We start from the raw sequence: 27,911 nt of genomic DNA on the forward strand, positions 1-27,911 counted from the left end.
ATGGGGGAACTGTTCAGGAGCGAGGAGATGACCCTGGCCCAGCTCTTTCTCCAGTCAGAGGCAGCCTACTGCTGCGTCAGCGAGCTTGGAGAACTGGGCATGGTCCAGTTTAGAGACGTGAGTATGAATGTTTTTATGCTATGCCATTTCTTGGTGGTAGAACTCCACTGAAGCCAGTGGAAAAGGTGAGAGGCCGAAGAGGACATGTGGTGTTACTCGTTTCCTGTCTTTCATGCGTTTTCTGTTACAATTTCCTGGGTGTTAGTCACTTTGAGTTTTAGCCAAATATCCATAATGATTGTGTATTAATATTTTTTTTCCCCTTTTTTTCCATCCGCAGCTGAATCCAGACGTAAACGTGTTCCAGCGCAAGTTTGTGAATGAAGTAAGGAGATGTGAGGAGATGGACAGGAAACTGAGTAAGTAACGAGACAAACGAACACTCCTTTGACTCAGTCCAGCTTCAATTTCTGATCCTTTATTGCTCTGGTCACATTAAGCACCACATGAATGCACTTTGGATATTTTTGTTTTTACATATGTATGGAGTGGGTTTTTACCACTCCCAAAATCGCAGGGGTGTCAGTGAGAAAACTATCAAGATTTTCTTCATCTCATATCTGGTAAGATACTGAATCATGGCTTCTCTGTGCTGAACAGGGTTTGTGGAGAAGGAGATCAAGAAAGCTAACATCCCAACTGTGGACACTGGAGAAAATCCAGAGGTGCCGTTTCCCAGGGACATGATCGATCTAGAGGTAATCAATCTGTAATCATTATCACTCATCATCAGTCTTTTTTTTTTTGGATACACGTCAGGAAATGAGAAGATTTATCAAAAGGGGGGGGGGGGGTCGTCGCTGATGATAAATACACTATTTTTAAATGTATTATAGGGCTTTGAGTTTACCCATGCATACTGCTGACTTGATAGAAAGGTAGGGAGGAACTGTCATATTCCACAAACACCCCACTCAACATCACCAACAGTATGACAAATTCTCCGCTTCCGTGCTGTGAAGAGTGATCTTTCTCTTCCAAGGCATTGCTAACATGGCTCTTGTCGGGGCCGTAAAAGAGAGAACCAAAGATACTGAGATACTGAAGGTGCCGCCTATAGTGTTTTTGTTTTTTTTAAAGAACTTCAGTGGGTTTGATTTAAGAGGATAATTCCAGAACGACAGTTGTGATGGAAATTTTAGCTAACTGTTTTTAAGTGGGTGAATTTTATGTACTCCACCTCATCAGCCCTTTAAACAGACAGATTGTTGGTTGGTTTGTTTGAAAAGCCCACCATACCTTCCTTTGAGAGATGCTAATACAAAGCATTGGAAATACTGTACCTGCTTTAAGATTAGACATTAGCCAAATGCCAAAACATTGTAAAAGCAGAGGTAAACGCAGACCCCTCAGGAATAACTCAGTGAGTGTATGTGTCGATTGTGACTGGCAGGCCACCTTTGAGAAGCTGGAGAACGAGCTGAAAGAGATCAACACCAACCAGGAAGCCTTGAAGAAGAACTTCCTGGAGCTGACGGAGCTCAAACACATCCTCCGTCGAACACAGCAGTTCTTCGATGAGGTTCGCTTATATTACACTGTCAGACATATGCACCACACACCCATTAGCACAATAGATAATTTGATTGTGCTTCCGTAGATCAAGTAACTCTAATGTCTTACAGATGGAGGATCCCAACCTGCTGGAGGAGTCATCAGCCCTGATGGAGGGCAGTGAGGGAGGCCGCGGGGCCCCGCTCAGACTGGGGTAAAGCATCATATTCTCTAATACACACTGCACACAAATACATATTTTGATGGGAAGTAGGACATCCTCATCTTAAGACATTTGTAGTCAGAAGATTGTTTTGACTAATTAGTTAGTGATTTAATCAAAATATAATAATATTTTAAACAAAATATTTTCTGACGCACACAAAGATATTTATTTAATATTCATTTCCATATATAATCCGCACATTTTAATCCACATACAAAAAAAAAGAAGATTCACAAATGTATTTCTGATGCACACACAAATATATATTTTTTTAAATAAATGTAATAAGATATCAACAAACATATGTATTTAAAAGTATCATCAAAAGCAGACTGCACTTTCTACAAAGGGAATTTCCATCGGTCGTCCCATAGGCAAAAACAGAAGCTGCTCTGTCTGATACATTACAGCAATCCTGATGCTGCGCTCATTGTTGCTGGAGACTTCAGTCGGGATAACCTTAAGAAGGTCATGCTTGACTACCATCAACATATTGACTGCACCACAAGGGGAATTAACACTCTGGATCACTGCTACACGCCATTGAAAAATGGCCACAGAGAGGAATACAACTACCTACAACTCAGGGTTGCAGTCTGGCAACATGGACGATCCTACAATGTAAGAAGAGCAGTAAAGGAGGCAAAAAGGGGAAGAAAGTGGAACTCCAATTCCAGGAGCATGTGGCAAGGTCAAAGGACTATGACAGATTACAAGCCCCCTGTGCCTAACCTGGAAAAGTTCAGTGTTGCCAAAATAGCTGGTAGCTATCCAAGTAAGCTAGTTAACCGGCCTGCTGAACGAGGACAATACATGTCAGGGAACGAACATTAAAGTTTTCATTGCAATTTATATATCAGCATTTTAACATAAAACGATCAGTTCATTTTACCACTCAGACGGCTGACTGTGTTCGTACTGTGGCCTGTTTTCTTTTGGGTTATCTACTCTGAGCACTTGCATGTTCTGTCCGTGCAGGTTTGTGGCTGGAGTGATCGGCAGGGAGAGGATTCCAACGTTTGAGAGGATGCTTTGGAGGGTGTGTCGCGGTAACGTCTTCTTAAGGAAGGCAGAGATCGAGGACCCTCTGGAGGACCCCGCCACGGTCAGTGCACACAACATACGATCATAGACAACAGAAAAGACGCATGCCAAGAAACAGTGCAAAGAAGCTTCTTCTCTTTCCAACAGGGAGACCAAGTCCACAAATCAGTGTTCATCATCTTCTTCCAAGGTGACCAGCTGAAGAACAGGGTGAAGAAGATCTGTGAGGGGTGGGTGTTGCAGAGGAAGACGCCTAAAATATATAATATATATTCTGTCCATAAATTGTGGCATCTGTATTATTGAAATTTTGAAGCCAATCCGGAAGGATACATGATACATTTAGATACGGCTATGTTTACTGGTTAAACAAAAAAGTTTAGGGTGGTTGACATAAGAGGAAGAATGTGTGGGCAGGACATAACTACAGAGGGATCCATAGCAATGCTGTTTATCCACACTAGTGAATCAGGTGTCGTAATAGACCACAGCAGTAGTAGACAAGCCTGGACTACCATTTTTGACCGATGGTAAATGGTTAACAATGATAAACTATTGAGCGTAACTTTTTAGGAAAAAATATTTTGTGTTTTGAGAGAAAGGTTGAGACTTTTTTTTTTTATTAGAAATATAGTGAAGTCAGCATACTATTGGTTGCATTATGGGAAATGTAGAGCTCAGTGTTTTTGGAACTTGAGCCATATTAGGAACTAAAAGTCAGGATATTTCAGCCTCTGCTGCTTCGATTTTGAGCATTTTTTATTTTTTTTTATCTTTCAAGTCCTCAACTTTATTGTGCAACACTAAATCACTGGAGTATCTTTTTAAAATGTGTACTGTTTGAGCCTCTCCCTGCTTTTTTGTCAACCCCATCGCACAAGAACTACATGTGTTTTCCTGTGTGCATCATAAGCATGAGTGAGACAGAAGGAAACCAGGAGAAAGTACGGTATGTGTTGGGTGCTGTGAAGTTGACTCTGTTGGCCGGTGTATTTTTCCCAGGTTCCGTGCCTCGCTGTACCCGTGTCCAGAGACCCCACAGGAGAGGAAGGAGATGCTGGCTGGAGTCAACAGCCGCATTGATGACCTCCAGATGGTACGTTTGTCAGTATAATGGCTCTTTACCCCCCCATTACTAGTATTACGCACACATTAAATAAACCAAGAAAAGGTTAATAAAATGAAAAGAGTAAAGTGAGAGTCAGTTTCCACAGTGGTGGTTGACCTATGAGTACCGCCTGTTTATTGTTTAAGCCACATTACACCTTTTTTTTTATTTAATAATTCTTTCAAAGGGTCTTTGTGCTCTTTGTTACACTGCTGCTCACTGAACAACAAGAAAATTAATCAGACACGGAGCTCAACAGGATGTCTGTGTTCAGGCCCCTGCTCAGTTTTCCTTGAAAAATGTAGTTTCAATCAAATTACAAAAGCCCTCATAGTGCAGGCGGGTGTTTTCTTGTGCATTAGTTCTTATCTGTGAAAGACCTTTGTCCTGTCTCATAGTGTTGTGGTTCCCAAAAGTTTGCCTTATTAAGCCTGGAAAAAAGCCCAGGGTCTGCCTGAGAGGTCTGCTCTAGTCTGAGCCTGCCGGCCACATACAATGGATCGCACTCTACTTCAATGGAGCATTTTTCTCAGCTTTACATAGAAATTCTAACTCTGTGACAAACATGACCTGAGTCTGGAGGCCCAGTACAGTAAGATCAATCCATTTGTTCCATTTAACATGTTGACATTGCAAATACTGCACATTCTGTTTAGCTCACAAAACCATGACAATAAGCAACAAGTGTAGTCTTAAAGGCTTTTGGATACACTTGGCTACCACTGACATCATCATTACACCTCAACTCAGGTCAGGGAGCACTGTCAGGGCCCAACACCATCCAAGCATCCAGTGTCGACTGGACAAGGATCTACAATCCTAAACAAATCGCTCCACACTGCTACTGTAGGTTCTGAACCAAACAGAGGACCACCGTCAGCGAGTGCTGCAGGCCGCCTCCAAGACCATGCGGGTGTGGTTCATCAAGGTGAGGAAGATGAAGGCCATCTACCACACGCTCAACCTCTGCAACATTGATGTAACCCAGAAGTGTCTGATAGCTGAGGTGTGGTGTCCCGTCTCAGACCTGGACTCCATCCAGTTTGCTCTGCGCAGAGGAACGGTGAGTTTGGGGTTTTTCGGTTTGGTTGTATATTTATTTATATACAATGATCACATCTTGTTTTTGTAGTGTGTCTCTCTTCTTGTCCTTTACACATTGCATCCAAAGGTCATAGGCAACAATGTTTTTGCATGCACATAACTCAGTAACTTATGGTAACTTAAAAATGTTTTTTAGATATTATTGACCTGTGTTATGCTTTTATTTTGGCTTATTTTCTTACCAGCAATTTTACTTCTACCTGTGTAAAATTTAGACTCTATTGACTCTTTTCACTCCAAGCTCTCTGCGGCTCTGATTCTACAGCTTGATGTGCATATTTTGTCCATATTTCAAAAGAGGATAAAACTGTTATTTGCACGTACTTGTGGAAACGGCATCTCCTATGAATGTGCAGTTCCTGGCATTGATAATGGGCTGCAAACTGGAGAACGTCACACTCTTAAGCTTATAAATAATGATGCAAGACAATTTAAATTTAGTGAACAGGTAGTCCTGTAACCTCAGCACTCCATATATTAGCTTGTTTATTTGAATCACATGGTTTACTGTACTCAAAACTTCCTGTTAGGGTGTTGGAACTGAAGTGATAGCACTATTTTGAGTTTCCACCCACTAACTATCATCAGTCGGTCAACTGATCTTACCCCGACAACATGGGCTTATCAGTAAGGGCTTTATTTGACAGGAGAGGAGCGGCTCGACGGTGCCATCCATCCTCAACAGGATGCAAACCAAGCAAACTCCACCTACCTTCAACAAGACCAACAAGTTCACATCAGGCTTCCAGAACATCGTCGACGCCTATGGCATCGGGAACTACCGGGAAATCAACCCAGGTTATACAGGAATTCATTTGTCTATATTTGATCATCACTAAAACTTGTTATAGTGCAGCAGCAAAATGGTCGGACAAAATACGACTGTGCTTTTTGAAATCTCTAAGGCTCTCCTGCGTGAAACTGGATGCACTGTCATCAGCAGTTTGGTTCAGTGTTGTTCAGCGCTTTTATACCCCCTAATCATGCAAAACGAATTACTGAGTGTCAGAAGAGCGGGTTCAACTCATTTTTGTGGCTGTTGTATGTGGCTGAGTACCGGGACTTGTCCGAAACTGGTCAGTTTCACCAAAACTGGTAGAGAACAGCAATTGTTTGAAGCAGGATTAGAGATAGGCCTTTATTTCTAATTTACCCCTGTTCTCCCTCCCGCTGCTCTCAGTTTCTGTTCTCGAAGAGTGATACTGTTTTCTTTCACTAATTATTTTGATTGGCTTGCAGTTTTTGAATTGCTGTTAAGCTGCCATCAATAATTCCTCCATTTCCTGGTAGGATTTTAATGTGAAAAGTCTGCCGGATGTATCAAGTTTCATTCATGGTGGCTCGACTGCTATAAAACTGGAATTGATTGGAAATAATTAGTGAATGAAAACTGTATTTGTGTTTAAAAGAGAAAGTGAGAGCAGCAGAGGTGAGTATGCCATGGCTGTTCGTGCTGTAGAAATATACATTACACTATATACAGTATACTGTAGTAGCTTAATTGTTAGCTCCACCTCCCCCTCTGATATTTGTTTTACCAACCAGCTTTTTTTGTTTCATAAAGTATGGCCTTGAGGTGTTTGGTTGATTTGTAGAATTTGTGATGCTTGTCAAGGCAAACCCCCCCCCAAACTGGTCAACCAGCCTCAGCTTGGAAATTTCAATAGTCAGTACTGACTGATATTTGAGTGGTTTTGACTGTTTGAGCCTCATTGTGTGATGGTCCCCTCCTGCGTGTCACCTGGTACAGCTCCGTACACCATCATTACTTTCCCCTTCCTGTTTGCGGTGATGTTTGGTGACATGGGTCACGGCGTGCTGATGACCTGTGCCGCCCTCTACCTGGTCATCAGAGAGAGTCGCCTCCTCTCCCAGAAGAGTGACAACGAGGTACAGTAAGACATTAACAAGTAGTACAGTAATATAAAGCTTTACAACCTCACTCTACACATACTACAAACATATTTCTAAGTTGTCGTGTGCCTTTGTAGATGTTCAACATGGTGTTTGCTGGTCGTTACATCATCCTGCTGATGGGGATCTTCTCCATCTACACCGGCATCATTTACAATGATTGCTTCTCTAAGTCGCTCAACATGTTCGGCTCTGGATGGAGCGTCCGGCCCATGTTTGGCCCCAAAGGAGCCAACTGGACGTAAGTCAGCCACCAACTGTGCATGGACCGGTGTCCCGCATCCCTGATTTTGATTTTTTTCCAAGTGTATTTTCAATCTAGTTTAGAGGACATGAAATAGAGCACCACACCTAATTATATATATACTGTATGTAAATATTTGCCATGAAAATTGCAACATAAAAGGTAAATGATCTCACTTTCTAGCGCTTTTCAACCTTCATGGTTCCCAAAGCGCCTTACAACTAAGTCTCATTCACTCATACATTCACACCCAACTTAGGGTTCAGTGTCTTGAACGGGGGGGGGGCGTACACATATTTGCTTTCTTTCTGAGAGTGAGATGAGAAGATGGATACCAATCTCATGACTGTGTGTACAGGTGTACATGTACAGGAGTAGGCTGGAGTCAGGGCATGGTTTGGTTAGCTTAGCTTCGCATAAAGACTGGAAGCAGGGGAAAGCAACTAGCCTGGTTCTGTCCAAAGTGACAAAATACACCTACCAGCACTTCTAAAGCTCACGTATTAACACGTTGTATCTGTTGTACACAAACAGAAATGTAAAAACGACAATTTGTGGCTTTGGGGAGGTTCCATGCTGGAACTACAGCCAGGTGTAGTGACTTCCTGATGTCTTGTTGTCACCATGAGCTTGCCTGGCTTAGTATCATCGCGTCTGTACAGAAATCTGCACTAAAATCTCACTGACCTGCTCACTGACCTGCCCGCTAGCCAGAGACACTGTACTGAAGAACTGGGTGGATGGATAAACTGTAGTTCATCAAGAAATAATGCACAGTTTTGCTTTGTGTTATGTTTACTTCAATTGTGCTCTGTCAAAAAGACTCTTTAGGCTATGCTATCAACTAATTGGAAATAATTATTTGAAGCTGTATAATAAACACTGTCTCTATTTTCCAGCTTCCAGGAAACTTCCTAGGAAGTAATTAGGACATTACCTACCTGAAAAATGAACTGTTACAGATTGTACCCATCAATTCAGTATATCGGAGAACTGTCCAAAATATTCACATATTGTCAGGAAACTAAATTTTGCATGACTATGCAGGGACCCCCTTAGATCCCCTCAGGTATTGTCTACCCACTCTCAGTTGTGTCATTATATAACGAGTCAATGACATTCATGTGGTTGTAATTATCTTACTACTATATTGTATGTGGATGATTCATGTGCTAAAATGTGTTGCTATCCCCTCTAAAACTTGTAGCATGTAAATAATCTGCTTTATTTCGATGCATTCATTAATTTCCTGCTGGTCTGTCCTAGGTTTGAGACACTTGATGGAAATGCAGTTCTACAGTTAGACCCAGCTGTCCCTGGTGTGTTCAACGGGCCTTATCCACTCGGAATTGACCCGGTAAAAACTGCACACTCACTAAAACAAGAAACATAAATAGCTGGAGTTGTTAGAACCACAGTGCGATTTTTGATGAAAAGTGCGAAAAGACCCAAACTAACAATGAATGTATCCTACTAACAGGTATTGTTGTCCAAAAGCTATTAAAAACACATCAGTGGGCCACACTGTTGCACTGGGTGACATGTTTGTTCATTACCATGAACACACGCACTGTAGTTTATCTTGACTCAGTCCCACATACTGCCCCAAATACTCACTAGAGCACAAAATGTGGATTCATCCGCCGCTGAAAATAGTCCCCAACAAATGCAACAAATATTTCCTCCTGTTTGCTCAAAACCAGAGTGAACAGCTGTAGCTCAGTAAGAAATGACTGAAAATATCTATTTGTGAGCTGTTTTTTTTAAGATTTACAGCATGTCTTCAATAGGAACCAGTGAGCTGAATGACCAAACATTTGTTTTGTTGTTTTATCTCCGCAGATCTGGAACGTTGCCACCAACAAGCTGACCTTCCTCAACTCATTCAAGATGAAGATGTCTGTGATCCTGGGCGTCATCCACATGGTGTTTGGGGTGTCTCTCAGTCTCTTTAACCACCTGTAAGTGCTACTCAACACCAATGCTGAAAATGAACACCTGAATCCTTGGATGTATTTCTTTGTTTTCACTTTATTTACAGGCTTATGCCATGGTTACTACATCTCTTAACCAGGCATGTAATATATTGTAATTTTCTAAATAAGTTAGCCTCAGTATCCTTTAAATGACGTGCAACCGACAACATCTAAAGGCAAAAGTGTTTTCAAGAATGAAAAAAGAGAGCTTAAAGTATGCCGTTTAATTAGAGCATTTCTGCGGCCCCGTGAGCACAGGGCTGTGACAACCCCTCCCTACGCGCTCGCAACTGCTCAACACTCCGCTCTCTCATAAAGTTGACAGTGGCTGATGTCTCCACTCCACTCCCAAAAATGGACATGGCATAACACAAATCAGGCTATCAATCAGAAATCGTTTGTCCAAAACATTACAAAACTCGCAGGATGTGTTTCACAACAAGTTGAACCACGTGCGTAAAATTATTTTGAAATCGCTCAATAGGGGGCACCACCAGTTCCAAACACGTGCATGGGCCTGCGCAAATTCGGCCATAAGTCAATGAGATTTGTCCCAAACATCGCCAAACTTGAATATTATATCTTCTTCTGTCACTCTGCAGGCAGTCTGCAGGAACATAAATCATTAGGCTACTTAATGAATGGATATACAGTAAATCATAATGGAAACAATGTCATTGGATGGATGTTGTGGCAGTGTAACATTTGCTGATAATGTCACAAGCTAATCTTTGGAAATTGCCATAGTCATTTGACTTTCATATTTATGATTGCTGATGAATTGCACACGAAATGGAGAGGTTCATACTGAAAAACGTAACAAATAAATTTTGATCATTTTAACTGTAGATTGTGCTGTTTCTGCCTATTTGCTGTGGTCCTACCTGCTTAGCATTAAAAAGTCTCAAGAAACCAATACTCCAGTATGACGGGAGATCACAGGGTATCATAGTCCTGAGTTTTATTCATTTGCACTGGAGCATTCCTTTCTTATTGACCTTGAAAACTTTATTCTTTTTGCTAAAATGTAAAAAAGGAGGATTTCACTGCTTTTTTCACATCTAGACCATATCAGACCAGGGCCCGATCAAAACGTACTATACTTAGAATGGTCAAATCTGGACTAGATTACCAAAGAGACTCCAGATACTCTTTAAAACACAGGTTCGTGAAACCTTTATTCTATTCGTGAAAAATGAAAAATGGCGATTTCGCTGATTTTTCTCCTTCCAGATCAAAAACCACTATATTTAACACTTATACACTAGCACTGGTCAAATCTGGATTATCCAAGAGAGGCTAAATATTCTTTAACACAGTTTCAGATGAGTTAAACCTTTAATCTATTTGTGAAAATGCACATTGGACCATGTCCATATCAAAAGCTTTCAACTTTTAATGGTCTATGTTGGCTTGAACCCCGGAATGGCCGCTTGCGGCTGTATTTGTTTGAGGTTTTTGCCTGCATGTCCACAGGTTTTCAACATAATACATCAATATTGTCAAAATTATACAATGTTTTTTGATTTTGAAATCAGGCTCCCCATCACTCTTTAGGTGATGGAATCAAAAAGTCATCCTCCAGTTCATTATTGATCTGTGACTGCAGGTGCGCAGGCAGCTATCACATTTGACTGACGATTTGAGTTATGCCTCAGGTTTAATAGGGTTATTATATCCCTCTGAATGGATATGATGACACTGATGGAGAATGATGAAACAATTACCCTGGTCGGAGACTCTCTCCACGTTCTGTTATTGAGACATGTTGATCAGGTTTGTCAGGTTGCAGATGCTCTGGTTGACACTGCCATTGCTATCTAACTCCTTCACATCCACGAGAAACTGCCCGTTGATAATATTCTCTCCACAAGCCAACATCAGCAAAGTGAAAGTACTCAACAAATGCCAGGGGTAATATAAAATCTGCGTCATCTGTGTTGTACTTCAAGGTACTTCAAGAAGCCGCTGAACATCTTCCTGGGCTTCATCCCGGAGATCGTCTTCATGACGAGCCTATTTGGCTACCTCGTTCTGCTGGTCTTCTACAAGTGGACAGCCTATGACGCCTTCACCTCCAAGGACGCGCCCAGCCTGCTCATCCACTTCATCAACATGTGTCTCTTCAACTACAACGACCCCACCAGCAAGCCCCTCTACAGGGGACAGGTGCTCCCTCCCTCATCCACCCCTCTGCCTCTCCTAGCCCCCAGCCCCCCCCCCCCCCCCCCCCATGCACTAGTATTGTTTAACCCTGGTAGAGAGGTGCACAGCAGCTAATAGTGATTAATAGTAATTAAATGTACTTTATTTTCTCGTGGTCGGAGGTCAGTCTCAGCTACAGAACAACAGCACTGGAGCTGGCAGGGATTTTGTGTCTTGCTTGTGTAGGAGTTATTCTTGCTATTCTTGCTACATGAGCCTTGAACTCAGGTCATCCAGTTAAAGGACAGTCTGTCACACTACTGTTGCAAGCTTTACCAGACCCACAGTGGCTTTACTCCAGCCCACATGTAGTGTCAGAGGGAAATGTTATCAGGGAAGTCTTTTGCACAGCTAGTTACGTGTTAGTTACCACTCTACCTGGTTTGGTCTTAAGTTTTCCATCTAGCTTAGTGGTTCCCAACATGGGGGTCCCGGTTGGGAACCACATTGAGAGTAGGGCTGGGCCATAAGGAAATCATCATCATCACAATAATTTTTCTCCCATGCAGTGGAGGAGGTGGTTCCAATTGATGCATTTTTTAATCTATTTCATCTATTGCGTGGGAGACTGTTCCAGATGCTTCACATTGAAGCGTCTGTGCCTTACACAAACGGTGGGAAAGTTAACCATATGCACATCTTCCAAACTGACCACTCATCCTTGAAGCCTTTTCTCTCCTAAAACCGAAATATACTGTTTGACAGCACCTCTGAATTCTCACCTTTATATGGCTTGTCCAAAATGAGTTTTCAAGTGCATCGCCTTTGCCAATGCCTGAATGGGCTTCTTATGGTCTCCTGGGTGGGGGATAAAACACCCGTTGCAACCACAGCTGTTGAGAACTGCCGTAGCGTTTCTCTCCAACTGTACAAAACCGTAATTGTAGAGGTTTACTTTCCACCGGCAACAACACCATTCAATTCCACTCTAAAACGCACATGGACAAGTTGCACAAAGAGAATTGTGCTTTATTGTGAGTGTTTTTAAACAGTGTGTTTTGGTTTTGGAGTGGTTGGTTTAGAAGATGCACCTATGATGCACTTCCCCTCCTCCAGGACTATAAGTCGCCTAGCCCTGTTTTTGGACTGTCGCAACCTCTGTGTGACCAAAAGGGGCTATTAGTAGCCAAAATTATCACTTTACCTCCAATGTCTTATTACCTTGTTTATCCACAACAGCTGTTAACATTTAAGATTCTCGTGACTGTTGAGCTGTCACTCTCTGTGCCGACACCTTATGTGCTCATCTCTTCTGTCCGTCTGGCTTTTGATACCAAAGCAAAAGCATGTGGTGTGCTCTGCCTCTTTTAGGGAACGGGCCATGTTGTTGATATGATTGGTTAGAACTAGCTTTGTTTCTGTAATGTGATTGGCTGTTGGTACATTTCAAGCAATGGACCCTATCAACAGCATATCAGTTTCTCATTATGATATTGAGGGAATATTTTCTCTCACATTTAGTGTTTATATTGTTTCTGTCGGCCAGCCCTTGTCAAGAGCTTGTTTTTTTTTTTTCTCATTTGAAGCAATAACAAGCCAAAAATATTGCTCCTAGTGGGATTAATCAAGTTGTTTTTTTTTGTATTGTATTGTATTATATAACAGAAATTGGAAAGAAGAGCGGAATGAAGGAGAATGTAAAAGTCAGCCAAAGGGAAGTTTATCGCAGAGGACCAGTCAGACTAACAATTTACCAAAAGATTGCCATGGTTAAAGTGAATTTCCTGATCAGATAAGATAAGCATATGACTATTGTTAGATTAAAACAATAAATAACTGTAACGAGTACATGTGTTGCAAGAAAGCAAAGGGAGGGTTTTTCTGTACCAGCAGTGAGAGGAAGGACTGAGACCAGGATCTGTTCAGGGGATTAGCATCTTCTGATCACTGCTTCACATCACCAACACCTCGTTAACCTCTCTCTGTTTGAATCTGTAGATGGGGATCCAGGTTTTGTTGGTGCTGATTGCGCTTGCATGTGTACCCTGTATGCTGATTGTGAAAACTATGGTGCTTCGGCGTCAGCACCTGTGGAAAAAGCACCTGGTATGTGAATCTGACCCCCGCCTATAACCTTACTGCCACCTTTGATGAATAACATTTATAACCTTTGGTTTAACCTTTTTCTTTTCACTCCTATTCTGCCATTCATTTCAATGCACATTGTACTGTGTAATGTGGTTGGTTGTGTTGCCATGAAAAATGCTTAAAGCCTGCCTTGGAAACGCTTGTATTTTGGTGGGACATTTGTCAGAAACACTCCACGGAGTGGAGGGCACCCTAACAGCTTATGATCAGCCTCTTGTATCCATCCTTATTCTACCTGTATATTTGATGAGTTCTCATCCAAAATGCTATATTTCCAACAAATAAGAGTGACCTGAAATACCTGATATAGCAGCATTGTTCTCACTGGTTGTCTTAAACCCCAAACAAATGCAGTCCCATCAGACTGAAGAGCACTACCAATTAAATAAGAATTACGATTAGCATGTTCATGAGAGGAGTCCATTGTTGTGGTATTCATAACTTGGCCCTGATTTTGAATTAGATTTAATCTCAACCTTTTGACAGAAGTATATTAGCTTTTGTCACATTTTAATAAGTTGATTATAGCTTTAGTTAGCCAAAATTGAAGAGATTTTAGTCCGATTTTGGTCGTGCCTTGTGTGTCTAAATATTCTGAGGCGAACATCCACGGCCCTTGTTGACATTAGCTTTTTATAAAAGTTGGTGTGCCGCATGCATTTTTGTCACAGTTTGTTTCAGCTGTTTTGTTGCCGGTTCTCGTCTAATTTTCAGTGGGATTGTAGATGAATATCTTTCCTTCCACGAACCAGTAACGTGTTCTCATGAGTTGAACTACTTGAGTGGCATGCATATCAGGCTGTCACGGCTGGTGAGTGTGAGGCAGCAAGGAATAGGACCCTCCAGCGCTCCAATAACTGAGCGGGTGGATGAGCGTCCCTGTACTTGGTGGGTGGTGCTGTGCCTGGAGCAGATGACCTGCTGGGGTCACAACCTTATGGAAGTCCTGGCGGTTCGTTTAAAGGCACAGTTTCTGAATACGGGCTGTGTGCATTTGTGCTTTATGATCAATCACTGGGCTGGTATATGAACTGAGAGACTGTGAGGAGGGGGGCGGGGAAGGCCAGGCGACTGCAGAGCAGATGAGAGAAGTGGGAGCAGGTGTGTAGATGGGTGGGGGCAGTCAGGTGATAAGGAAAGGAGGGGAAGTCAGATGGCGTCTGGTGGATGGGTGGAAAATGGCAATGAAGGGGTCTGGGGAACAGGGACTGTGGCTGGAGAGGAGGGACAGAGAGACAGACCGTGACACAGGCACCTGACAATGTACCAGTTCCATTTGAAGTATTAGTACTATATTAATGCAGTATTAACATTATGTTATCAAGTTATTTAAAATCAATATATATATATATATGTAATATTTAAATATATTAAAATTCTTAGTTATTAGTTAGCTGACATTCCAGATCCATATTAGCCACCCCCAGCTAACTAGCCTGCTGACAAGCCTGCTGGTAGCTCAATGATCCAACAGGACATGTTGATTTTAGTCCTATTTAGACCAGAGTTTCATCTTTGCCAATTTCAACTTAAAGTTTAAGTTTTACAAAATGGACTCTTCAACTCTGTTTGTTGAGGTTTAACTCAGCCAGTGAGATTGTCTTGCTCTCCAATAAATGGTTACCCCAATCTGATACTGTAATACTGGTTTAGTCTATAAAAACAATATTGTTTTACTAGCCGTGATATCAGTAAATTACTGTATCTTTGAGCATTTTGATTTTTTTCCTACTTTTTATTTATCAAAAGTGCTTCACAAGTGGTGGATGTATTTCATTTTAGAATGAAAGCCTTCACTTTCTGTGCTGGGTGCCCTGTTTTACTCAAAAAAAAATTGGAGTTCATGAAGAAGAAAGCGTTCAACCCAAGGCTTGCTTTAAGCTAGACACAGCTCTTGTGGCTTTTGTATCTAGTCCCAGAAGAGGGAAGAAACCCCTGCAGAGAATCTAGAGCAGTCTTTAGAGCAAACAGGCGTGTCCTCATCATGCACCGGACTCACCCAACAGGGCACTCAGAAGTTCGGAGGGGTGCGGGTGGGCAACGGGCCCACGGAGGACGAGGCTGGCATCATGGACCACGACCAGCTCTCCCAGCACTCGGAGGAAGGAGATGAGGTGAGCCCATGAAATATCACCAAACATCACTGATTCAAATTCCATCCTCTTCCAGACCGTCATTTTGTTTGATTTTAAAATGCGTATCGTTGTGAGTAGGGTTATGACTCTTACTATGCTTTCACTATGGCACATGGTCTTGGACTATTCTCTGTGTTCTCTGTATGTTACTGAGACAGTGCAAGATTTTTACTTTGTGTTCTGAAAGTGAACAACTTCGTTTTCCTAAAGAAACCCAAGACTTCAGAAATAAACATGACTACTTGACTTTGACTGTAGCTTTATTTGATGGGTAATTTTGTCTCTGTATGCCAAAACATATGAAATACATACCTAAAATAAAATATCCTCTTTCTTAGCATTGGCCTTTTACCTGCTGTGCCTTTTAGCTGATGTTGAGGTGCTGACACATCATCCACCCATGAGCTTCCTCATGTCAGCTCCCTTTAACAGAAAGAAAAAGAGAGGACTGCATTAGATATAGACACTAAAGACTAATTTTACATTTTTCACTTTGAATTCTTACGAAATAAAATGTTGGAAAGTAAATATACAGGAAAAAATAAAAGTATATATGTAGAACTGCAACTAAAGATTATTGTCATTATTGATTAATCATCTCAACTGTACAAATATTACATAAGAGTTTTTAATAGCTGACTTAAACCCTTAATCAAGTGCCAAAATTGCTGTGGACTAATCATTTCAGCAGTAGATTTGGGACATACCTTAATACTGATTCTGATTGCACCTGTACCTGCATGTAATTAAAACTGTTATCTTTTTTTTCTGGTGGGGTGGATGTGGTATTCAAACACCTAAATGGTGTTTTTGTTGCACTACAATCACTTGTATTTGGGCTCAGACTGTCAAAAGTTCATAACTAAAAAAAAAGCACTTCTTCCAGCGCCATGCTTCACTCCCTGTTGTACCTTCTTATCAGAGCGCAGTATTTTTTCCTGAGTAGTAACGAGAGATGGGGGGTGATGTGGGCACAACAGCGTGCAGAGAGAAAGGCCCGGGCAGGGATGGTTTGGAACAGATAAGAGATGGATTTTCCATTTCAGAAACATAAACAGTGAGGTGGTTTTCATGAGAACCAGCGAGTGGAATATCTGAGAATACCACCCAGTTTTTTTTCTATCTGTGATTCAGAGGTTTGGTGTCTCCCAGGTCTCCTGCATAATACATCACTGAGTGTTTATGTTGAGATAACATACTGCATAACTTTAATGTCATCATTGTTCCAAGCGTATGATGAACTTATCAACAGGGTTATGGAATTTAATATTGCGTAATGTTCGGAGTATCAAATTACTGTAAGAGTATCTGGCTGGACAACTTACTAAAGAAAATGCAGTACATTGTAGTACAACGGGTATATGGGAAAACAATATGTAACCGATAACTCTTTCAGCATACATATGGGATGAGACCGTATAAAGATATGCATTCAAAAAATCAGAATCTATCTTTTAAGATCCAACCTGACTGAACCTAATTACTGCCAAATTGTAGTCGTGCCTGACTGGAGACCCAAAGATATATATTTAGCTTTATTCCATCGTTAACTTGCCGGGCTAATGCAAGTCATTGCCAACACGCACTCGTGCGTATCTTTTTGCAACACATGACACAAATGGATATAGATGATTGGAATAGTGGAATTTCTTATCAAATTACATTTGAAAAAAGCCCCAACGGAGCCCAACCTGAGCCCAAAGCTTTACCCAACAAAGTGGCCCAAACCCGACCTCAAACACGATACCTTTTTTTGGGGACCTGTTAGGCTTGGGTCAGGTTCCAGATCTCTAGAGTCTAGTGAAATAAACTGCAAAACAATGATCCATGAGAAAGATGGAACCCTTCTGGATCAATGCAGTTCGTGAATTCTGCCACTAACCTTTGACCTTTGCTTACTTTCAAGCACTCAGAGGAAGAACCGGTAAGAACTTGAGTTTGGTATCTTCTTAGCATGTCTGGATGCTGTCTTGCCCGATCTGTTTGTGCCCTGTTGGTGGTCTTTCTTTATTTGAACTGTCTATTGTAAGTCTCTTGTACTCCTATACTGTCCACCTCCTAGTACCAGGCATGCTTATGTGTGTGACCGTAAAGGTGTGTGTTTGTGTCTATGACAGAAACTGTCACAAATCTAAATCTGTAAGTTAAAAATTAAACTATCTCAACTTTTTGTCAGATCTCCTTACTTAATGATGACTTAATGACTTGTTAAGTTATATTTTTGGAGTGTTTCCTTGAACAGAGCTGATGCCAAGACCACTGAAGTAGAATCCGAGACAAACCCGAATACGAGCAGTTTCAAGGTCGAGTGAAGTCCAAATCAGTGTGTCTGAAACAAACTAAACAGTGCCTATTCAATATCCTTAATAATGTTGTCTTACGCTGGGATAATCCTACACAATATTTGTGCCTTTTGAGGTGGTCACTGTGTCAGATAAAGTGACGCTCTTTAAATGACCTCATCTCATCTCTTCTTCTGCAATGAGCCGAGTCAAAACACCCACAAGGCCGAGTCAAGTGCAATTTTAAATGCTCACAACACTTGAGTCCAAGTCCAAGTCAAAACGCTCACAAGGCCGAGACAAATACCCGCAAGGCCCAGACCAGTCTCTGTCAAAACGCCCATGAGACAAGACAAGTAAGCCTCAAAACACCCACAAGACCGAGACAAGTCAGGGTCAAAATGGGACTCCCTAAAAACTTGGTATTTGACCTGGATGGGCGTGGTTTTGCAGGACGTAGCAGTGCATGCTCAGGCGAGCTCCATGACCATCTCAGCCGTAGACCATCTCAGTCTTGGAAGTTGGAATGAGTGGCCAAGAACGGGCTAGTTTTATTTCTCAGCCTGAACGGCTTCACGGTTAAGGTCTCATTCACCCATTACTCACGAATGGTGACCAAGGTGCTGGTCTCCATCAGGAGCAGTGTCAGCAGTGTCTTGTTCATGGACACTTCGACATGACACAGGGATCGACCCCCCCACCCGCTCTACCCTAGCTCCCTATGTACATGGAAATTGATAGTCTGCGAAATCTGCCGCAGTTGCAGCCGTGCTATCAGTACAAGGAGCAAAACTCTGAACCGACGATCACGAAAAAAGAAAAATCATCTCAATTTGAGGTTACAGTTAGGTGTGAGGTCTCCTGTAGGTTCAATCTTGGGGTTAAGAGAAAGATGAGGTCAATAAACAACTTTTTAGGTTATGGTTTTGTTAGCTTATCCAAAAAGTGACGAGACGACCGCATCAGGGACACAACACGGGACGTGAAATACGAAGTTTTTATAGAGTGCCGGGTCAAAACGCCCATGAGACAAAACAATTAAGCATAACACCCGAAGAGACTGAAACAAGTCTGGGTCATAACAATCTGGAGACAAAGACAAGTCAAGAGTACAACTCTTGAAATATACCCTACTTTACAGCCCTGTTTTTGAAATTGTTCTAATAAAACTTTGAATGAGTTTTCTTTTGCCTCTGTATCAAGAAAAATCAGTTTCAAAGTAGTTTGTGGATGCTGAAATCTGTCTTTAGACCGAGCCGTTCATTTATCCACTCCATCACAAATCCAAAGTCTTTGTACTTTGAAAATGTACATTGTGTAATCTCACGACTCTGCTCAGCTGAAATGTTTGGTCACAACATTACTGATCAGAGCCACCGGCCTCAGTGTATTTTGCCATTACGGCATGTTAGCCAGTGTTGTTTTCATTAGCCACTTGCATCGGAGACCCTTTGAATGGGAACAATGAGGCCTGCTTCCATGAACTCTATATCACGGGTCCAAGGACAAAAGAGGAGAATGGAAAGAGGAAACCAGACAAGCTCAACAAGAGCAACACGGAGCAATAGACTCCCATGACTCCCCTCCCTGCCCGCTTTATACAGGAAAGGCTAGTCTTGCTCCAGGAAGGAGAGAACGGAGGAACTCTGTTGGCTTTACAATACACAAACAAGTCCCTGTGCTGTGATCCTACTGTGGAAACAAAAAAAAAAAGAAGAAACAAACTCAAAACAAGCCAGACGTCGTTGCTCTTTGTTTTCAGAGCTAAAGGCCCAGGCAGGTGTCAAAGGGGCCACTCATTAAGATGATAACAGAATTTCCATTCCAGGTCATTTCCACTGTTCATGCCGTACCAACAGTACAGTTGTTGTTATTGGCCTCATTTAGAATTACGGAGCTGGGTGATACTCATCTCTCAGTGTTAAGTTACACACCCCAGTTCAAAAGCTATGACGTGTAAATGACGACATACTGGAAATTCTATTGTTTCAGCCTTTTTTTTCTTCTCTCCAGTGATGTTCACTACGGTAGTCAGTATGTTTAAAACACAAGCTGTTTGATTTAGACTCTCATTTTTATATTTAAACAAGGGTATGGAGTTTGAAAGACGTTTATTTCCCAGGTTGGGGGGTGGGTCTAATGACAAGATGCTTGAGTTGCATTAGGATCCAGTGTTTTTGGAGCTTGGCTCTGCACCAATTTTGCCCGTTATTGTTCCGAGGCTTTACGGAAGTGCGATACTTCATCACTGCAGTACCTGATTAATGTCCCTGTTGTGACCACGGAGAATACACATATACTACTGTGAATGCAAGTGGTAGCCTGAAGGTTAGGGATGGGGGCTCGTGACCTGAGAGCTGCCAGTTCAACACTTATCGCGCTTGCCCCTCACTACCACCACTCAGGTGCCCTGGTGATTCAAGGGCAGATGAAAGCTGATTAAGGTGCATGATTCGCTGCATGTACGCGTGGAGTTACAGCAACCAGGTTACTGTATGCGCTGTGCGCTTGCCTTCTTAACCCGGTTCCTCTGAGTAACCTGGTTTATTGTGTGCATGTGAAAGTGCTGAGTGATACCTTCCTGGTTACGTAAAAGGTTTAAAAATGGCAATTGTCTCAATGGCCATGCTGTGTGCGCCAACCATGTTGTCTCTCCGCCGCAGTTTGACTTTGGTGACGTAGCTGTCCACCAGGCCATCCACACCATAGAGTACTGTCTGGGATGCATCTCCAACACGGCCTCCTACCTGCGCCTCTGGGCCCTCAGCCTGGCTCATGCACGTGAGTAAAAGCATACACTCACACAAGCATGCACAGCTTTAAGATACATATTCTTCAAAATGATGCAAAGACGTGGTATAGTTTTGTATTTGACTACAGTAGGCACGCTAGTTCAGTAATGCTGAAGTGTATGTGTATTTTGGTGCAAACCTTGTTGTCATCACTGTGTGTGTGTGTGTGCAGAGCTGTCAGAGGTGCTCTGGACCATGGTGATGCACCTGGGTCTGTCCTCCCGGAGCGGGGGTGGGTTCTTTGGCCTGTCCATCATCTTCTCGGCCTTTGCCACCCTCACTGTTGCCATCCTGCTCATCATGGAGGGGCTGTCAGCCTTCCTGCACGCCCTGCGTCTGCACTGGTTAGACCCACGCACCCACCCACACACATACAGCCCACATGCACGCTAATAAATGCCTATTATGTGTACGTATTTGCAAGGTGAGCACATCACCTTTTTTTATTTTTTTTTTATTATTGTTTTATTTATCACCCATGTACACACACACACACACATCACATGCACATGCACAAAGTAAACGCTCTCATACGCCTACACGGCGAATCCCACATTGATAGAAAACATGCACCCAGTGAGCTGTCGTTGTTCACCTCTTGAACCGAGCATCTCTGCCAAAGCTGCAGTTTTGCATGCACACGAGGAGTGCTAGCAACACGAAACATTCCTGACCCAAAGTGGTTTCCCAAACCGCGAGCGCGCAGGACTCCAGATAACCTCACACCCTCCGGCTCCATCGCCTCCTCGCACCACCTGCTGATCCAGCCTGCACCAGTGTAAACTGCGCTGAAACACAGGGAAGTCAAACATTATGGAATACAGTCTTTTATCCAAGAGAAGACCGCATTCGTGTGATACAGCCACGCAGTAATTATACTTCATAAAACACACGTATTAACGGGAATCATATCAATGGACGGGATTCTCAGCAACAGTGTTCTGCGATGTGGACGCAGACGTGCTGCTGGGAACTGTGAGGAGGAGGTGTTGTGAAAGTGATGGATGATAAATGTTCCCAAGAGGAAAACATCCCTTTCAGCACAGAGTACGTGATATATATGCATCCAGTGATTTATAAGCACATGGGGACCGATTCATATACACACTGAGCTTCTCTGTCAGATAGTTCCATGTATCAAGTAGCTATATACTGTGAGGGAGAGTGAGAGTGTAAAGATTCGATCCATCCAAATTGGAAAAATATATATATATTTATATTTTCTATTTATAAAATATGTTTTTTGTAATTTGGGGCGAATCAGCCCTTTAATATCCTCAGCAAAGTTCAAAGTTTTTTTTACGTCGTCATAGAGGTCAAGTATTTGAGATTTTGTCAAGATAGTGGTGCAAGTCAAAGGTCAGAAAGTCACCAAAAATAGGATTAAGGAATGATTGTCTGAGGACCATGAATATCCACCATAAAAATACCAAAATTCACGGCGCCTTTTTTAGGTCCCACTGAACAGGAGGCAATTAACACCTGTAATATTTGGTTCACGTTAAAGTGTATTAGTGTAGTTGTTGTTATAGTATTTGAATAACAGCTTGCTTATGACAAGCGGTTTTGTAATCACAATTCTTGTAGAGTAATAAAAAATACAACTACTGTACTTTTACTAGTAAGTAAATAAGTACAGAGCTGGAGTCGGGACATGTTTAGCCTAGCTTAGCATAAAGACTGGAAATAGTAGGAAACAGCTAGCCTGACTCTGTCCAAAGAGAAAAAAAACACACCTCCCAACACTGCTAAAGCTCACTAATTAACACGTTGTATGCTGGGATACGGCAAAATATCTATTTTCGCCTTTTGACATGTTCACTCAATCCCACACACACACACACACACCGTCTTGCTGCCCCAAACACTCTCAAGAGCACCACATGTGTGTCAGTCCACAGCTAAACATTGTTCCCAACAAATTAGTTTGCATTAAGTTTGTTAAAAAAAAAACAGTGAGCAGCTGTTTTAGGAAATTACTGAACCTTTTTAAAGAATGAAACTATGCGTTTGTGAGGTGTTTTTAAAGATTTACATCTTCAGTAGAAGCCAATGGGCTTGTGTCTGAGAGCCAGCGACAGAGTAGGGAAGTCAGAAAGTATCGAGAGACGAACTAACATGTTACATCTACTACAGTTAAACGCTCAAATAATCACAAACTGATGATCTCTCAGTGATCTCCTCTAACACAAGTGAATTTATAAGCCACCAGCGGGCCTACAGAAAGAGGCCGTGGTTATACTGGGCAGCTTTCGGGCTCCAGTGTGCGGAGCTGGTATGAATGTGAGACACTTTGTTAATGCAGCAGCGGCGTGTCGGCTCAACAGGTCTCTGCTAAGGTTAAAAAGAGTAGTGGGAGTATTTTTCACAGGGGTGAGTGAATGGAAATAGTCATGTTCAAAGTAAACAGCAGTCAACCCTGGACCCTCCGCTCTGCTGTCCACTCTTCACACACACATGCTGATGAGTTAGTTGTCCAAACACACACACACACACACACCAGAGTAAATTGAGTGTAGTGTGTGTTAGGTACGAGGATTTTTACCCCCCCCCCACCTCCTTAGCTGTGTGGAGAGGCAGATGAGAGGATCTCTCATTTCTTTCCTCTTTTTTTTAAGTGTTGCCCTCTCACAGCTCCGGCAGGCCAAATATTTGCCACGGCTGGGAGACATTCCTGGGCACTCCCCTCGCTTCACTGAGGCCAGGAACCAGCAGGAACTGAAAAAAAATAATAATAATCCACTCCTCTTTAATGCCGACATCAGAGAGTTGTCAGGATTTTGAGAATTACACAATTCTAACTGTGGATGCGAGTAAATTTAGAGTGCTGAGGAAAAATCCAGAAACTCTGATAACAGAGCAAAAAACTCAGAAGAATCAGGAAATGAAGTGTAGTTCCCTTGTAGAAAAGTCTGTCTTACATCCTGTAAGTGGATTGTATTTATATAAAGCTTTTCTACCCTAATGAGCTGCCATGCCAAGGCACTGGCCCATGGACAGGAGGAACCTTGGGATCAATGGTCGACCCGCTCCACCTCCTGAGCTACAGCCTTCCCCTGCGTATGCTACCATTTCATTTGGGGGAAATGAACAGAACCCGTATGTTTAAAAAGGGCTGTTTCACTTCCATTTCTGTATGACATGAACATAACTTTTCCTTGAATGAGCAGGCAGCGCACCCGAGTCTCGTTTTATTGGTAGAGACATTAGAGGGGGTGTCAGCGACTGTGGCTCTCAGCAGCCATATTTGGTCACGTAGCAATCTGAGCTCGTGCAGACCATCACACTGCACTCCTTTATAAAAGCCCCGTCCACTGACTCTCACAGTTCAGTTCAACATCCTGCTGTCATCTGCGGGTCGTGTAAATGTCTGAGACAAGCAACATAGTGAAGGCTTCAAGGACTTGAAAAGGCTAAGCTTCCTGCTAGCTTACTGCTAAGCATCTGCTGTGTTCACTGTGGAATAAGGAGCTTGTTAAAGCCCAGAAATGTGGGCCGAGGGGCAGAGTGGGTCCCTGCGTGTGAGTTGCAAGAGTTCCACTTGGATTTCCCCAATGCCATGCAGCTCCAAAGTTTATCTAAGGCGTAATTAAAGCATGTTCAGGAAGTAGATGAACCAGTCTGGTGGATTTAAAGACGTTTTGCTGCCACTTTCTATTGAGGAACCTTTATAAAGGGTTTATAACTTAGTAACCTTACCTGCTTTACATTTTAAAACTTCCATTGGCTTGTGTTTATCCTTTCTATTTGGTGATCAACAAATAATAATAATAATTCAGCCGTATAGTATACAGTTAGAAATGTTGATACCACAGTCATCAAGGGTTTTTAACATTAATAAATGGTTGATAAATGGATTTTGGTCTAAATGTCCAAATCAGCCACTGGGATTGGCAACCCTAAAGTCGTTCTTATTAATGCTCAACTGATCAGTTGAGCTTTAGTACGTGAGTCATTATTTATTAACCCATTAATAAAGCCATTAGTCACGATTTATAAACCCTCTATCAAGGGCATCTTGCTATGGAGAGACACTTTATGTATGGTAATAATAACAGTATGAGTCTATCTGAACAAAATGTGCTCCCAGACAACACATGGAAACAATACTCGCGTGTTAGAGTGAACCAGTACTCTGTGGTACATCCTGTATCACTGCGGGTTTTGTATGTACACACACAAAAGCTTCCATCTTGAGGCCATCTACTGGACCAATTCCAAAACTTTAGGTAACTGTTCCTCATTTAGACACCAACATTTGTAAAAAACAAAACAAAAAAACCCCCAAAACGCTTTGGTTTATGACTAAATACCTGCCAAACTAATGACATTCCCATCAGCCTCAGCTGTACTAGGTTTTGTGCTAATTAGCACGTGTTAGCATGCTAAGATGCTAAACTAAGATGGCGAACATGGTAAACATTATACCTGCTGAACATCAGCATGTTTGATCGCTAAGGCTCAAAAACAAAAAACTTTTGACCTCAACTTTTATCCATCTTACAATATAGGTTTTCTTTACAATGGACCTTGTAGCCTCTCAGAACCACTTCCAAAGGCAAAAGTGGGCAAGACACCATAAATATATAGAGCTGAAATGAGCAGAACATGGGACCTTTAATGTGCTGTCCATGCAGCATGGGTTAGCATGGGCAATGTATGGATGAAGTGAGCCAGTGTTATATTGAGTAGAGGACAGAGCTATCCTTTACGTGGTGGTCAAGGGGTCAAATATGCGTACGTTAGATGGACAAGTGTGTGAGAAGAGCCACCGACGGGACTAAATAGAGATCCTGCTCACTGTCCAAAGCTCACTGTCCAAAGCTCATTTTATTACTCATGATGTATTTTATGATGAGAAGGATCTTCCTCAGTTCACCCTACCAAGAATAATATTCAACAGGAAACACTCTCACCTTGTGATATGTGTACATATATATATATATATGTGTGTTAAATATATAATTAACCATACTTATTGTTAAACCCCAGTTTTCACCACCGGTTTCTCCCTGCTTGTCCTCCTCTTTCAGGGTGGAGTTCCAGAACAAGTTCTACTGCGGCCAGGGCTTCAAGTTTGTCCCCTTCTCATTTGAGAGCATCCTGGAGGGACGATTTGACGAGTGATCAGGCCTCAGCGCCCCCCCGTCCCCAGCCTTCCCTTCTCTCCTCTGTATGTGTTTTTGTGCGTGTGTGTGTGTGCATGAGCCCAAGTGCAGCCCTCTGTCACCCTCTAGTGGTCATTTGTGAAACTTTTAAATATCAGCCATAATGCATAAAGGGTTGTTTTTTTTTCCCAGTGCACGTGCCCAGTTGTACCCATACTGGAGCTTCTAGCGCTGTGGCACAGATCCATCACCACACTCAGCACAAAGCATCTCTTCCGCCAGCTTTCCTTTGAAGACTTCCATAACCAAATACATTTGGCGAGGCCTGCGTGATGAATGAATCCGGGTTGCAGGCGGAAGTAGACAAGACGCCATCACTGTAATGTCAGCAAAGGATACCACTTTTTAAGCGCTTTTGCCAAGACAGCTGTCCAGGAGATTTAGCAAAACAATGGAAAGCAAAATCCACAATCATCTGCTCCGTGAAATGCATTTTACTTTCCTCCATTATTATCATTAAAGCCTCATGTTTAGATCACATACACAGTTCACATTAACGTTGCCTCTCCTTCCTTTCTCACTGTGGTTACATGTGTCTGGAACTGAACCAGAACCCAGCGTTGAAATAAACCACCTCACACCCTCCCTTACGTATATGTACAGCATGGAACACTTAGGCACTGGGGAAAAAAAAAAAAAAAACCCTTTGAAGATTCATCCTGCTCATGTAAAACACTGCAAGGCCAGCTGTCGTCTTCCTCCCGTGTAATCAGAAAGTCGACACAAGTTGAGACGCAGCGTTAAAAGGTCCAGTCATGTTTAATGCTGAGATCTCAAGGCTGAAAGCAGTCAGATGTCAGAATGCGTTGAAGATGAAGTTTGCGGACCAACTTCCTGCTTCAGCTTGGACTGTTCTGTTCAGCACACCCAAAATCACACTTCACTCCTTCCCATTTCACTTCACTTCACTGCAAACTCCACCGGTTTAATAGAATCAGTGTCTGGATCAAATGGATGTGTTGATTTGTTAATATCTGATCAGGACCCAGCTGTCCGTGACGAGACGAAGACGTGGCACCCTCTGCGCTGTGATCCGTGAACTTCCCTGTGCTCATTCTGTGTGTGGTGTTGTTGTTGTTGTTGTAAACCAGTTGAAGAACTGAAGTGATGCATTTAGTCTAAAATACCTAAAAAGATAATTGTCTGGAATGCCCCTCCAGTTGCTCGAGAAACATGGGAAACAATATCACTCGTGAAAGAAATGCGGCACGACTTTGTCCATCGTGTTTTTGAAAAATGTATTGAAATCTTGAATCTTTTTTTTTTTTTTTTTCTGAATTCTTTTGTTTGTTTTGCTTCACATGAGATGCTTCGGTTGTGTTTGCATTCTGATGCCGAAAGGCCGCAGAGAAGAAGAGCCTCCAAACAACAACAACATGTAAACGGATGTTGGTCAGCGACTGGTGACATTGGAGCTAATGTGTTTGTGATCAATAATAAACAGAGACGAGGGGGGATTCATCTTGTGTGCTGTGTTTTCTCTCTCTCTGCTCTCTGGGGGGGGGGGGGGGGGGGGGTGAAGCAGGTCAACCCTCAGAGATGGACTCATTCCAAACTTGTTGACTAATGTGCAGCATTAGGGCCATGGCCAGAATTAGAAAACGTTTGGAAAACATCTGTTTAAAACCTTAAAAGCTATTCAAAAGCTGGTGTGTTAAATACATACAGTCATGGAAAAAATTATTAGACCACCCTGGTTTTCTTCAATTTCTTGTTCATTTTAATGCCTGGTACCACTAAAGGTACATTTGTTTGGACAAATATAATGATAACAACAAAAATAGCTCATAAGAGTTTAATTTAAGAGCTGATATCTAGCCATTTTCCATGGTTTTCTTGATAATAACCAAAATCACTTAAGTTCTTACATCAATAGCTATGGCATTGTACTGCCAAAAACAGTGCTTTTAGGCATTCCATGTTTTCTTTTCTGTCTGTTTTAGTCACATGATACACACAGGAGTTAGTACTTGATTGCATAACCATTGTTTTTGATGACTGCAGCCATGCATCTTGGCATGCTCTCCACCAGCTTCTGACATTGTTCTGCTGTCACAGCAGCCCATTCCTG

General features: G+C 42.2%; 1 protein-coding gene across 16 annotated transcripts; it reads left to right on the forward strand.

Moving 5' to 3' along the window:
• Nucleotides 1–25,799, forward strand: atp6v0a1b (ATPase H+ transporting V0 subunit a1b). Of its 16 annotated transcripts, none has more exons than XM_070926492.1 (21): nucleotides 1–117; nucleotides 341–419; nucleotides 661–758; nucleotides 1,454–1,600; nucleotides 1,686–1,768; nucleotides 2,759–2,885; nucleotides 2,972–3,054; nucleotides 3,827–3,920; nucleotides 4,783–4,995; nucleotides 5,684–5,834; nucleotides 6,787–6,926; nucleotides 7,028–7,191; nucleotides 8,461–8,551; nucleotides 9,037–9,155; nucleotides 11,123–11,339; nucleotides 13,314–13,421; nucleotides 15,470–15,577; nucleotides 17,505–17,522; nucleotides 20,544–20,661; nucleotides 20,845–21,016; nucleotides 25,706–25,799. In XM_070926492.1, exons 1-21 carry the CDS (start codon nucleotides 1–3, stop codon nucleotides 25,797–25,799), a joined length of 2,541 nt encoding a protein of 846 aa, XP_070782593.1. The 16 variants fall into 16 exon arrangements, with proteins under 16 accessions (XP_070782593.1, XP_070782591.1, XP_070782596.1 ...); XM_070926490.1 differs by having other exon boundaries at nucleotides 1,454–1,582; nucleotides 15,377–15,577; XM_070926495.1 differs by having other exon boundaries at nucleotides 1,454–1,582.
• Nucleotides 25,800–27,911: the final 2,112 nt, after the last annotated feature.

This window comes from Enoplosus armatus, chromosome 20 (genome assembly GCF_043641665.1).
Source record: "Enoplosus armatus isolate fEnoArm2 chromosome 20, fEnoArm2.hap1, whole genome shotgun sequence".
In the NCBI taxonomy this organism is placed as follows: domain Eukaryota; kingdom Metazoa; phylum Chordata; class Actinopteri; order Centrarchiformes; family Enoplosidae; genus Enoplosus; species Enoplosus armatus.

Coding starts and splice junctions, on each gene's coding strand:
- atp6v0a1b (XM_070926490.1), top strand. CDS start 1: ATGGGGGAACTGTTCAGGAGCGAGGAGATGACCCTGGCCCAGCTCTTT. Junction 2,886..2,971: donor CTCTGGAGGACCCCGCCACG/GTCAGTGCACAC, acceptor TCTTTCCAACAG/GGAGACCAAGTCCACAAATC. Junction 6,927..7,027: donor CCCAGAAGAGTGACAACGAG/GTACAGTAAGAC, acceptor GTGCCTTTGTAG/ATGTTCAACATGGTGTTTGC.